Source organism: Ctenocephalides felis, unplaced genomic scaffold (genome assembly GCF_003426905.1).
Source record: "Ctenocephalides felis isolate EL2017-DRISC unplaced genomic scaffold, ASM342690v1 CF-g0.4_SCAFFOLD_03108, whole genome shotgun sequence".
NCBI classification, from domain to species: Eukaryota; Metazoa; Arthropoda; class Insecta; order Siphonaptera; family Pulicidae; genus Ctenocephalides; species Ctenocephalides felis.
The window spans coordinates 11,804-27,378 of NW_020539262.1; the positions used below are offsets into that span (position 1 = coordinate 11,804).

General features: G+C 30.1%; 1 protein-coding gene across 1 annotated transcript; it reads left to right on the top strand.

Annotated features, from left to right (window-relative positions):
- The first annotated feature begins 13,310 nt into the window (after positions 1-13,310).
- LOC113381839 lies at positions 13,311-13,916 on the top strand. The gene has a single exon (XM_026620508.1). It carries the CDS (start codon positions 13,311-13,313, stop codon positions 13,914-13,916), a length of 606 nt encoding a protein of 201 aa, XP_026476293.1.
- Positions 13,917-15,575: the final 1,659 nt, after the last annotated feature.

The window sequence follows — 15,575 nt, forward strand, 5'->3', positions numbered from 1 at the left end:
TCTCTCCTTGCAAAAATTTGAAAATTTTGTATAAGCTCAGTAGTATTATTTACAATTATACACAAAATCCAGAATCCAAAAAGAATCTGAAAAACTTGAAACGTAATTAATAAGCCGAAAGACCAAAAAAGACTCGGATTGGATTATCCGATGTTTTCTATAGAAAGTGTATAAATCTTGCAGTTTGATTGTATTGACAAAATATAGACAAACTAATGGGGTTTATTGTTTTTAACTTCCCGTAGGGTAAGTTATAGTAATCGCAAAAAAATCGAAAATGAAAATTTTTGCATTTCTCGACGTTTCAAAACCTTCTGAACATTTTGGCATACCTTAGAAAAAATGGATGTATGTGTGTGTGTGTGTGTGTGTGTGTGTGTGTGTGTATGTATGTATGTATGTATGTATGTGTGTGTATGTATGTGCGGATACAAATTTTCGTCGACGATTTCGGGAACACGGATCAACCGATTTGAATAATTCAAAAAACATTCGATTCGTATTGATAAGGAGACGTGCTGATTAGTTTTTGGCAAAGGCAGGTCTAGCCGTTCCGAAGATACGGGGCAAAAAGTGACAAGAACGGTACCTTTGTTTTTAAGAGAACCGAGCGTCCGATTTGAATAATTCAAAAAACATTTTACTTGTATTGACAAGATGTAGAATTGATCAAATTTTCATGGAGGTAGGTCTAGCGGTTTCGGAGATCTAATGAAAAAAGTAAAAAATAATGCCGTTCGGCGGTTAAAAATTATCATTAGACATATGCACATCAAATTATCAGATATTTTATAGAGATTTTAACAATAAGTATATTTTTTTTTACATTTTTATGGGTTCCGTACCAATGCTTATGCGTTAGACGGCGGCGCGGCACATGCGCGCTTTGACATTTCGTCTCTAAGCAGTTCAAGCAGTGCGATTGCTTTGAAAAAAAGTTCAGAATTTCCAAAATATGTCAAAAAGAAGAAAACATTTTTTTCAAAAAAATTTTTTGTATACAAAAAAAAAATTTTTTCAAAAAAAAATATTTTTTTCATATAAATTTTTTTTTCAAAAAAAAAGTAATTTTTGTCAAATTTGTAGTTTCTCAAATCTATTTTTTTTTAATTAAATTTTTTTCAAAAATGTTAATCGTTTTTAAAAAAATAATAATTTTTGGTACGGGAAGTTCCAGCAATTTGCCTTAAGGCACGATGCCCTAATTGCCTTAAGACAGAATTCCACTTACAGCTAGTTATAATACCTAATTGTATACAGCATTCAAACAACACATTCTTATACACTTAAAGTATTAATATTTTTGATTCTCTAGAAATGGTTAAGGATATACCTTATTTATCAAAACATCGTTTGCCGGGTCAGCTAGTATATATATATATTAGGGTGGTCCTTAATATGGATATTTTCTAATTCTTCAAGCTCCCAGAGGCTCAAATGTTTGCAAATTATATAAAAAAAATCTGTGAAAGTTTTAGATCTCAATATTAACTTTAAGACAGTCCGCATTTCAAGCAAAGTTTCTTGATTCTTCTTCCTAAGTAAATACATATTTTATAAAACATATTAAATTTTTGTTATAATTTTTAACTTCCCGAAGGAGAAGTTTATGTTTTCATCAAAAAATCCGATTCGCTAATTTTATGTTTTCTCGACGTTTCAAGCCATTCTGAATCGAATGAGACCAAATTTGGAAAAAGTATGTGTGTGTGTGTGTGTGTGTGTGTGCGTGTGCACCAACAGATTTTTTGCCGTAAATCGCCGTTTTCTCAAAAACGGCTGGACCGATTTCAAAAATTTAAAAGCCATTCGATGTATCTCGATGAGGACTATTGTTTGTCAGTTTTGTGCGACGATCGACCAAACCGTTTCTTTGTAAATAGCAGAGAAGTGAAAAGTCTTTCGTCCACGTTTTAGCCCGCAGTTATGAATCGATTTTGAAAATTCAAAAATCGTTCGAAAGATATTGGTTGGGAATCGTGCTGATTAGTTTTTGGTAGAGATCGGCCGGGCCGTTTTCTTGTAATAAAGTTTTTAAAAAAAAAATTTCGACGATTTTTATGATTATTTTTTTGACGGTAGATACCACAGTCTTCCAGATCATACTAAAATATTACGGCCCTACGATAACTGGTTCAGCTTTAAAAATTCGTTAAAGTTTGCAAAAATTGGTATTGTTTTTTTGGCATTTGTCAAAGTTAGACCTTTGATCGACGTTTTCTCAAAAACGCCTGAGCCGATTTTAGAAATTTAAAAGCTATTTGATGTATTTCGGTGAGGACTATCGTTTGTCAGTTTTGTGTGACGATCTGCCAAGCCGTTTCTTTGCAATTTGAAAAAAAGTGTTAAACTTTTCGTCCACATTTAAGCTCATCCTACCGAACCGATTTTGAAAAATCAAAAACTGTTCGAAAGATATCATTTGGGAATGATGCTGATTAATTTTAGGTGAAAATCTACCGAGCCGTTTTCTTGTAATTAACTGTTGAAAAAAAGTGTTAAATTTTCGTCCACATTTAAGCTCATCCTACCGAACCGATTTTAAAAAATCAAAAACTGTTCGAAAGATATCATTTGGGAATGATACTGATTAATTTTAGGTGAAAATCTACCGAGCCGTTTTCTTGTAATTAACTGTTGAAAAAAAGTGTTAAATTTTCGTCCACATTTAAGCTCATCCTACCGAACCGATTTTAAAAAATCAAAAACTGTTCGAAAGATATTAGTTGGCAATAATACTGATTAGTTTTAGGTGAAAATCTACCGAGCCGTTTTCATGTAATGAACTGTTGAAAAAAAAAAATTAAGCCGATTTTCATGGAACTTTTTTTTGGCGATATACATCATGGTCTTATAGAACTTACTGTAATATTACGGCCTTACGACAAGTAGTTTAATTTCAAAAATTCGTCAAACTTTGCTAAAATTATTATCGTTTTTTTTTAAAGTAGGATTGATGAAGTATATTATTTACACATTTTTTTTTTGATTAAGTCGATTATTTAAACATATCGGGAAGTTCATGTAACTTGCCTCAAGGCTAAATACCAAAGCAACTAGTTTTTATTTATGATCCAACTAGCAAATACAAGCACATATGAACACATCGTATTCTAATATTGTCTAGGAATACAAGGTTATTCTGAAAATTTTGATTCACTTGAAATTCAAATGAAATTCTACACATGCTATTTTCGTAAGAAACTTTGGTTGGAATGCGGACTATCTTAAAAGTTAATATTAAGAGCTAAAACTTTCAGAGAATTTATTTCTATCATTTAGGGAGCATTTGAGCCCCTGAAAACAAAAAAAAAATCGAAAATATCCATATTAAGGACCACCATATTAAGGATAACAATATATATGTATGTATTTTAGTTACGTTTAAATATTGGGCGTTCAAATAACATACTAAAATATAATAGGCCTACGATAAACAGTTGAATTTTGAAAATTCATCAAAGTTTGGAATTGCTCCATGCGCTTGTGCGTTTCAAATCAGAATCTATGCCAAGCATATACTGTTCCGTGTTTCGTATGTAGCATCTGATTACCGTTGATGTCGACACTTAAATAAAATACATTTTTAAAACACGAAAATGAAATGAAACGTGAAATGAAACAAATTAATTTAATTTGTACAATTAAAGATGTCGTGAGTTTGAAAAGCATTAGTTGGAAATCGTGTTGATTATTTTTTGTGAAAACGAAAATTTTATTATCGAAATAAATTGTTGAACATTTTACATAAATAGCTTAATATCAATTCTTATTGATTAGATTGGTTATTGCAAATTGCCTTAAAACAAAATTCAATATTCGGCTAGTTATATTTGACAAATATTATTATAATTTTATGAACATAAAAAATTCGTTCGTTGTCGAAAACGAACGTACGCAGGTACCTTTAATATCAATTCTTATTGATTAGATTGGTTATTGCAAATTGCCTTAAAACAAAATTCAATATTCGGCTAGTTATATTTGACAAATATTATTATAATTTTATGAACATAAAAAATTCGTTCGTTGTCGAAAACGAACGTACGCAGGTACCTTTGGAAAAACCTAGGTCTGGCGTCAGAAAGGTCTAATACTATGAAAATCGCTTATTGTTAGGCTACTGCATTTATAATATTGCAGATGTACATATTACATCTTTTTTATAATTTCATTTATAATATTACGGGTACATATTAAAAAAAACCTGCAACATGCGCCAAATCGTTTAATTTTAGAAAATCAATTACATTTATTATATTATAGTTTTCAATGGTTAATATTTTACATAAAATTCTCATAACATTTGTCTTGTAATATTTTTTTTAAACTAAACCTGAAAATTTATTTTTTATTTTTCATAACATTTTTATATAACTATATATTTTTATATTGCTATTTTTATATAACATGTAAATTCGATGTTTTACTATGGCTTTGCTGTAACAAAAATATTTAAGTTTTTTAAATTAAACCTTAGTATTAATAATGATAAATGTGAAATATATATATATATATATATATATATATATATATATAAAATAAATGTGACAAATCACATTTATTTTTATTCATCAAATCAGTTGACAACGTCAACTAGAGATTTTATAAGAACAAACTTCATATTACCAACTTTCAATGAAACAGTTATTTCAACTATCAGTTTCTTAACGTTGCCAACGTTGAATCGTTAAAAATAACTTTGCCTTCAGTCTCTTGTCAAATATTTTACATGTTGTCCGTTTCAGGGCAGTTGTAAAAATTATTAAAAAAAAAAAAAAGCAAAACTATGATGCAATCATCATCTAGACCCCCCTGCCCCCATGTCACCCAAAATAAGCAAATCAATAACCCCCCCACCCCCCTAAAGTGCTTACGTAATACTTGAACGGCCCCTGTAGACACATAAAGAAATTTCTTAAAATAAAGAAGACAGTAAAATTTAACATTATTTAGATAATTTATACCACAAAAATTATTGTTGCCATTAACAACATTTATAAACCTCAACAATTTTGTATTATAAAACTTTAATAAAGTTTTTATTGGCAAAAAAATAACATTTATATCTACAATATGATATAAGCAATGCATGTCATTTGTTGTATGTATGTATTTAGTAATGATTGAAAATAAAATAAATATATACCATCGAATCATTCCAACTAGTTGTAAGTAGCATTTTGCCTTATATTTGCATAAAATTCTCGATATATAGACATAATAGATAAGAATGGAGATTAAGCAATTTAGATAAAACATTCAAATTTTTATTTCAAAAATAACATTTTCGTTTTTACTAAAAAAAATATTCAGTACGATTTCTAATTGATGTCTTTTAAAAATACTTATAATATATGTAATTGTATAAAATTAATTAATTAATTTACCATATTTCATTTCATTTATTTAGGAATCTAAAAGTGTATTTTATTAAGTGTGAACGTATACTGTAATCAGTAGCTACCTACGAAACATCACACAGATGCTTCCGCATTGATTCTGATTAGAATCGCTTAAACGCGCGGCGAAATTGTAAGCTTTGATGATTTTTTATAATTTAACCGCTGATCGTATGCCTATAATATTTTAGTAAAATTTTTCAGACTACTATATCTATCGTTATATAAAGTTTCATCAAAATCTACAAAAAATATCAATATTTAATTAGAAAACGATCTTTACCAAATTCTAGTCAACGCGATTTTTTTCGAACGAATCAATTAATATTTTTAAACGGTTTTTGAATTGTTAAACTGATTTTAAAAACATTACACTTTTCCACTAATCACAAAGAAGTGGCTTGGCCGATCGTCCCGCGAAACATACTAACGATCCTCAGTCCACTGGCTTTTAAATTTGAGAAATCGGTGCAGCCGTTCTTGAGTAAACGTTGACGAAAATTCGGCTCACATACATACACACACATACTTGTCTCAAATTTGGTGTTATACGATTCAGAATGACTTGAAATGTCGAGGAAACATAAAATTCGGAAATCGGATATTTTCGCAAAAACATAAACTTCTTCGAAAAGTATTACTAATATTTATTAAATATGTATTATCATAAATGTAATATTTATAATAATAACAAACTTAAATTTAATAAATATTATAAATATTTATTAAATATTATATTAATTATGTTAATAATATGATGTCTTCTATATATATATATATTATATATATATATATATATATATATATATATATATATATCTATATATAAAAATAAGTCGGGTTTTTCCTGCCTGACGAAATAACTCCAGAACGCACGAACCGACAATTTTGCATTCGTTGGAAAGAAAATTAGTGGTGCATGGCATCGTGCCCTAATGCAAATTGCAAGAACTTCACGCACCGTAATTAAAAATTCGAGTAATAAAAATAATCAATAATTGTTTTAAATAATTGCAAATAGAATATTTTCTATATATATAAAAATAAGTCGGGTTTTCCTTCCTGATCAAATTTTTCCTTTTCAAATATAAAACAAACAATAAATTTCTTCATCTTTCTCACGAAACCATCTGGTGGCGAAACGGAGTTCGTCGGGTTTGCTAGTTTATAATAATAATAAAATTTAGATTTTATAAATATTACAAATATTTAATTGAATTTTATTATTTTATATATTTATTATTTTTACAATAATATTAAAATTTAGGTTTTGAAATATTATAAATATTTAATGAATTACAAATGATTTGTTTTTATATAAATATATTCTTCTTATATCTATGTATGGACCTTGTATAGACCAAATATTAACAAAATAAATAAATTTAGCAAAACTTACATCCGAAATTCTTTAGACATCAAGTATCAATAAATGTGGTAAACTAATCAGTTAAAAATTTAATTTATATAATTTATAATTTGTAAATTTATAATTAAATCGTATTGTAGGCTGCATAAACATTGACAAAAAGTGTATAGTTTTGCAAAGAAACAGCTTGACCGATCGTCGCACTAAACGATAAACACTAATTCTGATCAAGTTATATTTAATGGCCTTCAAATTTTTAAAATCGGTCCAGTAGATTTTTAGGAGAACGTTGACGAAATTTCAAAAATCAGCTTACATTCACACACACTTTTTTCAAATTCAGTCTCATTTGATTCAGAATGACTTGGTACGTCAAGAAAGCATAAAATTAGCAAATCGGATTTTTCAGGAATAAATATTTTAATTATATTTTTACATATTATTGCATAATAATTTGTAACCTGATGATAAAATTATAAAAGCAATCAAAGCAATATTTATAAAATTAGATTACTTAAAAATAAGAAGAGCGCAACATTTTATTTAAAAAAAGAGAAGGGCGCGGCACGGAAAGGTTGGAAAACACTGGATTAATTATTAACCCGCCAACAAAAATAGATAGATAAAAAATAGATCAAAAATATGAGGAAAACAGAAAAAGTATGTTAAATTATATATACATATATATAGAAATTTATATATATATATCGTATATATATATATATATATTTTGTATGATTCTGAATTTGATGTTGACATATGTATTAACAAAATCTAATAATCGGGCATAACATCAATAAAAAACATGTTTTTTATTGATGTTATGCCCGATTATTAGACTTTGTTAATATATATATATATATATATATATATATATATATATATATATATTAGTGATGTGCCAAGTCGAATCAAGTGATTCGAATCATTCGAATCAAGCCTTTAACGACTTGATTCGAATCAGATTTTACTTGATTCGAATCAACTCGCATCAAGCCGCGAAATATTTACTGTGATAAAATATGTATTAACACAAATTTTTCATAAATATAAAATTTTTCATAAATATAAATATAAAAAAATGTTTTAATTTAATTCAATATTATAATAATATAAAAAATAAATATCATAAATATAAAAAATAAATAATGAATTAAATCATGCGAGCCACCCGACTTTAATATGCTTAAATGTATCAGTGAACTCCAATCGTCTTTGTATGACTTTAACCGCATTCATCGATTAACTATATCATCCGACTTCATATGACTCAAACCGAATCAAGCGGCGATATGAGTTATTCCGACTTCATGACTCAAACCGAATCAAGCGGCGATATGAGTTGTTCCGACTTCATATGAGCCAACTCGAATCAAGCGCCGATATGAGTTGTTCCGACTTCATATGAGCCAACTCGAATCAAGCGGCGTTATGAGTTGTTCCGACTTCATGAGCCAAACCGAATCAAGCGGCGTTACGAGTTATTCCGACTTCAATTCTGATTCGAATCATCCCGACTTCAAGCCGTTCGAGCGATATGAGTTAACCGTATGGGCGATACAATGCGTCGTCGTTCTTGCGTGTTTATTTATTTTACGGAGCGCTGAGAGCGATTTTATTCGTGAAATATCAATACCCAATTTTGATAATAATTAAGTGTTTTAGATTTTAAATGTTATCAGAATAAACCACTCGAAATTATGAAACGAGTTTCGGGAATCTTTCAATATATTTCTCTTTTGAAACAATTACTAAACACCAGAAAGTCAGTAAATAATATGTTAACTTCTGATTATGTAAGTAATGACAAATTCACATTAATGAAATTAACTTTCAGCTCTCAGTTTAGATGCGATCCTTTACTGATTACATAGTAAAATAAACAATCGACCCATGATTCGAAATATTATTTTATATGCTTTAGTGATGCACAATTGTTTGGTAATCTATTATTGTAAATTAATTTGAAGATATGTTTTAGCCGTCCTCAAAATTACATCATTTTTAATAATTTTCAGAATATACTTTTTGATAGTGATTTATGTTTACAATTTCTACTTTGTCGGTTATATTGGTTAAACTGACAATTTTGATTATAAATTTGGATCACTTTTACTAAATTAATACATCCATGATTTTTTTTGTCCATATATATACTTGATTCGAGTTGATTCGAATCATGATTCGAATCAGGTTTTTTTCTGATTCGAATCATTCGAATCGGGAATTTTTCGAGTCGGCACATCACTAATATATATATATATATATATTGAATGGTAGAGTCTTGGATTTGTGTATATTTTGTAGAGTTTCGAACAAGAATCCAAAAATAATACAAAATAAAAAACAAGAAAAGTTTTTAAAAAAACAATTTCTTTATTTAATTATTTGTTTATTGTCGACGTTTCGGAACTAGGTACGTTCCATCTTCAGGACATCTGTCAAGAGACATGATCTTGATGAGATTTTAGCAAACAATATGTTTAGGAAAAGAAAATAGATTTTTCTTAAATAATGAATTAAATTGTAAAAAATATAATAATGTACAGAAATATGATAATATGTTCAAAATAAAAATAAAAATGATAAAAATAAATGAGTGGATTATCAGAACAGGATATTAAACATAATAGAAAATTTTTTGAAAGTTATGGAAATTTTTTAAGAAAAGGTTAATGACAAAGTTGAATTAATTACCTGTATGTTTGAATATTTGTTAGCACTTTTTCACTAAACAAGCTTTTTTAACAAAAATGATTTTGTGAGTTAATTTTCCGCCGAATAATTAGATTTTGTAAATCAAAATTACTAAAAAATTTGTCTTTTTTAAAATTATTATTTGAAAACACAAATAATATTGTTCTCTGGATGTTGTTCGATTGGCTTTCGAAAATTAACTAATTGAAACTGGTGTGTCCTTTGTAACACGTGTAAACACTTGAACGAGAGATGTGAGATTGTATGTGTGTGTTTTTATATGTCAGGGTGTGAATACTTAAATTGTAGATCTTAAAAGGAAGTCGATATTAATTGTTTGTCAAAAAGTGTAAAAAATTTAAATATGAATTACATGATTCATCTCCACTATCTCCAGAAGATAGAGTAAGCAAAGTAAATCAATTAAAACTATGCACTAATTGCTTACGTTACAATCATAACAGCAATCAATGTACTTCATTAAATCGTTGTACCTTTTGTAATTCAAATCATCATAGTCTTCTGCATATAGACTCAAGCCAATTACCAGCTGTTAATAATGCACCACAAAATGTTTCATGCCATACCGAAAATGATTCAAGTCAAATCATCTTATCTACCGCAGTAATTAACGTATCAGATAGCAATAATAGATATAGAGCATGTAGAGTATTATTAGATTCGGGATCACAATCCAATTTCATCACGAAGAAATTTGCTAATGAGCTCGGTTTACATAAACAATCAATAAATATGTCAGTCCGGGGAATAAATCAAAATTCAACGGAAATTAAGTCAAAAACAACAATTACTTTAAAATCGTGCATTAATAACTTTTCATTATATCTATCCTGCTTTATCTTAAATAATATAACAAATAATTTGCCGACGGTGTCATTCAATAAAAATATTTTAAATATCCCAAATTATGTAAAATTAGCGGATCCCACATTTAATAAAAGCAATAAAATCGATATTTTAATAGGTTCGGAAATATTTTGGAATATATTTTGTAAAGGATATATTCATCTAGGAAAAAATAGACCTATTTTGCAAAATACACAATTCGGGTGGGTTATCGCTGGCAGCGTACCTCTCAACAATTCCAGTTCATTTACGATATGTCATCATACGGCTAATTTAGAAAATCAAGTTCAAAAATTCTGGGAACTGGAAGCGTGCAGCGATATACAACATTTTACCGAATCAGAAAAACAATGCGAACAGCATTTTGTTGCCAATACAACACGGGCAAACGACGGGAGATTTATAGTTAAAATTCCGTTTACTGACAATATAAAAAAAATAGGGAATAGTAAGCAAATCGCGTTTAAACGTTTTATTTCACTTGAAAACCGTTTACGAACAAACAAAAATCTATTTAACGAATACAAAAATTTCATGAATACTTATATAACACTAGGGCACATGAGCGAAGTCAACGAATCTTCCGAACCCGCGACGTGTTTCTATTTGCCTCACCACGGGGTGGTAAAACCAGACAGTTTAACAACGAAATTGCGTGTAGTGTTCGATGCATCTTGCACAACCGATGCAGGCCTGTCGTTGAATGAACTACAACTTGTTGGACCCACAATTCAAAATAATATTTTTTCTATCATACTAAGATTCAGAAGACATGCGTTTGTACTTACAGCTGATATAGAAAAAATGTACAGACAAGTTTTGGTTCACGAAAACGACAGAAAAATGCAAAGAATATTTTGGAGGGACAATCCTAACAGCAAATTAAAAATTTATCAATTAAATACAGTAACATACGGGACAGCTTCTGCGCCGTTTTTAGCCATACGCTGTTTGGAGCAGTTAGCCAGAGAAAACATAACTAACTATACAAAGGAATGCGAAATTCTCAGAAATGATTTCTACGTTGACGATTTATTACTATATTATTACGGAACTGATAACATATCCGAATTATTCACTATTAAAAATAACCTTTGTAATATTTTACAACAAGCTAAATTCAATCTATATAAATTTAATTCTAATTATTCAAAACTTTTAAATGCAGATAATCCAACTTTAAACATCGGTGAACAAACTATTAAAACTTTAGGTATATCTTGGAATTCGGTAACAGACAGTTTTGAATTTGACTACAAAAATATAAAAATAAATCAAATAGTTAGTAAAAGATCAATTTTATCGGCAACAGCGCAAATGTATGATCCTATGGGCTTTTTATCTCCAATTATCGTCATACCAAAAAGTTTTGGTTCAAAGTAGTTCTAATAATTCAAAGCCTATGGCAATTAAACTTATCATGGGACGAGCCCATTCCTTCGGAACTAGAAAATAAATGGAAACAGTTTTGTTTCGAAATAAAATCTATTAAAAACTTAAAAATTGAAAGACATATATTTTGTAATAATCGTATAAACACAGAATTACATGGTTTTGCTGACGCATCAGAGCAAGCTTACGGCGCGTGTATATATGTACGGTCTATTAACAAATATTCTGAAATCAAAATCAAACTAATAGCGGCAAGATCTCGAGTAGCACCATTAAAAAATATTACACTCCCCCGTCTCGAGCTTTGTGCGGCACAACTGCTAGCAAATCTTGCGCAAATAACTAAACGTGCATTAAATATCGCGTTTGACAAAGAATTCTATTGGAGCGATTCCACAATTACTCTTTCGTGGATAAGATCTCCATCTTATAAATGGAAAACCTTCGTTGCCAATAGAGTTTCTGATATTCAAACAAAAACAGACGCAAATAACTGGCTACATGTCCGATCGGAGGACAATCCAGCGGACCTCATATCACGCGGGTGCTATACACATGATTTATTGAATTCATCCTTGTGGTGGGCAGGCCCATCTTGGCTACAAAATCTAACTGAAACACAGCGACGTGCAACTGACAATATTTCAATTCCTGAAACTGATGTCGAAAGCCGAATCACAAGTTTGACTTGTACAAAAATTAACAATAACGAACATTTTTTCCTATACTCTTCTCTTATTAAACTCGTGCGCGTAACTGCTTTTTGTTATCGATTTTTACAAAATTTAAAACTAAAGAACAAAGAAAAAGAACTACTGTATGGCCCACTCACGGTCGATGAATTCAATAATTCACTAAACAAGTTAATAAAAATATCACAATATGAAATATTCAAACAAGACATAGATATAGTCGCGCGTGTTATCATTAACTTAAAATCATTAACACCGTTTTTAGACAAAAATGGAATATTGCGCGTCGGCGGTAGGATAAAGAATTCAAATTTACCGTATGATAAATGCCATCCGATAATACTACCAAAAAATCATCAATTGACTATTCTAATAACTAGGCATGAGCATTTAAAACTATATCATTGCGGAGCACAGATGTTATTAAATGCGTTGCGTAATACTTATTGGCCTATCGGAGGCAGAAACCTGACAAGATCGATCGTGAAAAAATGCGTAACATGTTTTAAGGTAAAACCCACATTTATTAATCCATTAATGGGCAATTTGCCTAAATATCGCGTTACACCGCAGTCACCTTTCTTTATATGCGGAATAGATTACGGAGGTCCTATCTTATTAAGAGATCGTCAAACAAGAGGATACAAAAAATTTAAGGCTTACATATGTTTGTTCGTGTGCCTTGTTACAAAAGCAATACATATCGAATTAGTATCTGATTTAACTACGAATAGTTTTTTAGCCACTTTTAAACGATTTATGGCGCGACGCGGAAAACCTCGCGAAATCTATTCCGATAATGGAACAAATTTTATAGGCGCAGCATCAGGATGAAAGGAGCTTTATAAATTTTTGCAAACAAAATCAAATCAAAATAAGATTGTTAATGATATGACCAACGAAGGCGTGTCATGGAAGCACATTCCACCAAACTCTCCTCATTTTGGAGGAATTTGGGAGGCGAGCATAAAGTCGTGCAAGGCTCATTTAAAGCGCGTATTGGGTAATGCTATTTTAACTTTTGAAGATTTTTATACGGTTTTGACACAGATCGAAGCAATATTAAACTCGAGACCAATCTCTCCCTTAAGCTCCGATCCCAATGACTATGATCCTTTAACTCCTGGTCACTTTCTTATTGGAAAATCCTTAACATCTTCTCCCGATCCATCAGCGCTTGAAACCCCTGATAACAGGCTTTCTCGGTATCAACGACTACAGAAACTTGTGCAACATTTTTGGAAGCGTTGGCACAAAGAATACGTATCGGAGCTGCAGGCAAGAACAAAATGGCAAGTTCAACCATCGCAACCAGCTGAGGTAGGCGATATGGTAGTGGTCAAAGAAGACAATTTACCTCCACTACACTGGCGATTGGGGCGTATTCTTGACACACATCCAGGAGATGATGGACTTGTGCGTGTTGTGACAATCAAGACACAAAATGGTGTACTCAAACGTGCAATTAATCGAATTTGTGTATTACCAAAATCATAGACAATATAAATCAAACCAATAGACTGTTATTAACTCAAAGTGCTGAACTATAATTTTAATTTTGAAATCATATACCCTATATTATTTCAAGGGGGGGAGAATGTTCACGCCAAATTAGACGTGACAACGCTGCACTCATATTTTCTAAGAAAATATTACATTTGCAACGACGCATAGGCAATTAGCATCTCAAGATTCAACTACAAAGGGTCCTTGCTAGATACCTGAAGCCGGCACTAACAATGTAGTCTTAACCCGGTCGCCAAGCTATCCACATTCAAATATTCCAATATTATATCAATACTAAAACTTTATCACAAACAGTGTAAATTATATTCTATAAATAAATAAGTGTAAATCTATTTGTTATTAATCAATATTTACATTTAAAACGGTTGATAGAGCCACTAATTCTATCTGGTCCTTCAGCTTACAATCAACAAAAAACAGAACTATTACAATTTTTTACAGACGTCGAGTTCAGTTATAAATGAAAACTTTTTACTGAAAAATTCGAAACATGGCATTTAAAAAATCTCTCTTTAAGGATCAGAGATATGGGTTCTATGAAAAGGAAGGCTTACTATAGTAAAGCCTTTAATAAAGTGTGATATAATAATCCGTGCCCTCAGGACATACACCGTGTATATTCCAATACCTTCATCCACTCTTAATACAAAAATAATTTATTCCATCGAATATCATCCCTTAAATCCCCTCGATGGCTTTCAAAGCGATTGATTTATGTACTGTGTCGCGTATTAGCGAACGATTCCGCGACATGGGGTGCATCGCGATTGCATAGAAAAAATTCAGTGCAACGGTATTAACCACTTTGTATTTGTGCGCTTCTGGTAATAAATCTAATTTGGATTAATTCGTTTTAAATTGGTATGGAGATTATATAAATAAATATATAGAGAGACAGTTTGGTAAATTGACAGGTGAAATAAAAATAATAATGATAATAATAATAGTACTGGTATAAAAACAGTGCCCAATGAATAATATAAGACAAGTTTTTAAATTTAAATTTTTTGTTATAACATATAAATAAAAACGAGTACTGAACTCGTATTCCTCTTATTGAGCCCTTTCATTTGATATGTCACATGCAAAATAGTGTTCGAGTTTTGTCTTGAGGCAAGTTGCACATTATTATTTTAAGTAGTAACATTATTGTGAGGGAGAAAGAGATAAAAGATACGTCACTAACGAGCGAGTGAGCGAGAAAACAATACAAATTCACATTGTTAGCCTTTGCAGACTAGTCAATTAAATTCATTTTGGTTTTAGTTTAAATTTTAAGATAATATCTCTCTTTGTGTTATCTAATGATAATTTAATCCAAAATTGTTGGCATTCATCATGAATAGTGAAGAATTATTAAAGAAAAGAACTCTACTGAGGAGCAAACTAAATTAACTAATTTAACTAATATTACCAAAATAAAAACTGTTTTAAATAAATCACTTTACATTCCTGGTTCGATAAACCCATTTAAAATCCGCAAACAATCCATATAGTTTTATTTGCAATTTTTCATATTTTTCACAAAAGTTTCTGAGAAAAGTTTCACGATTCGTCGTTCGTTATATGAATACAAATTGCATTTAACAAGGAGAAGAAAAATACTAAAACAGCAACAACATAAATATA

Excerpts from the sequence above, each read along its gene's own strand:
- LOC113381839 (XM_026620508.1), top strand. The coding sequence starts at position 13,311 with ATGACCAACGAAGGCGTGTCATGGAAGCACATTCCACCAAACTCTCCT.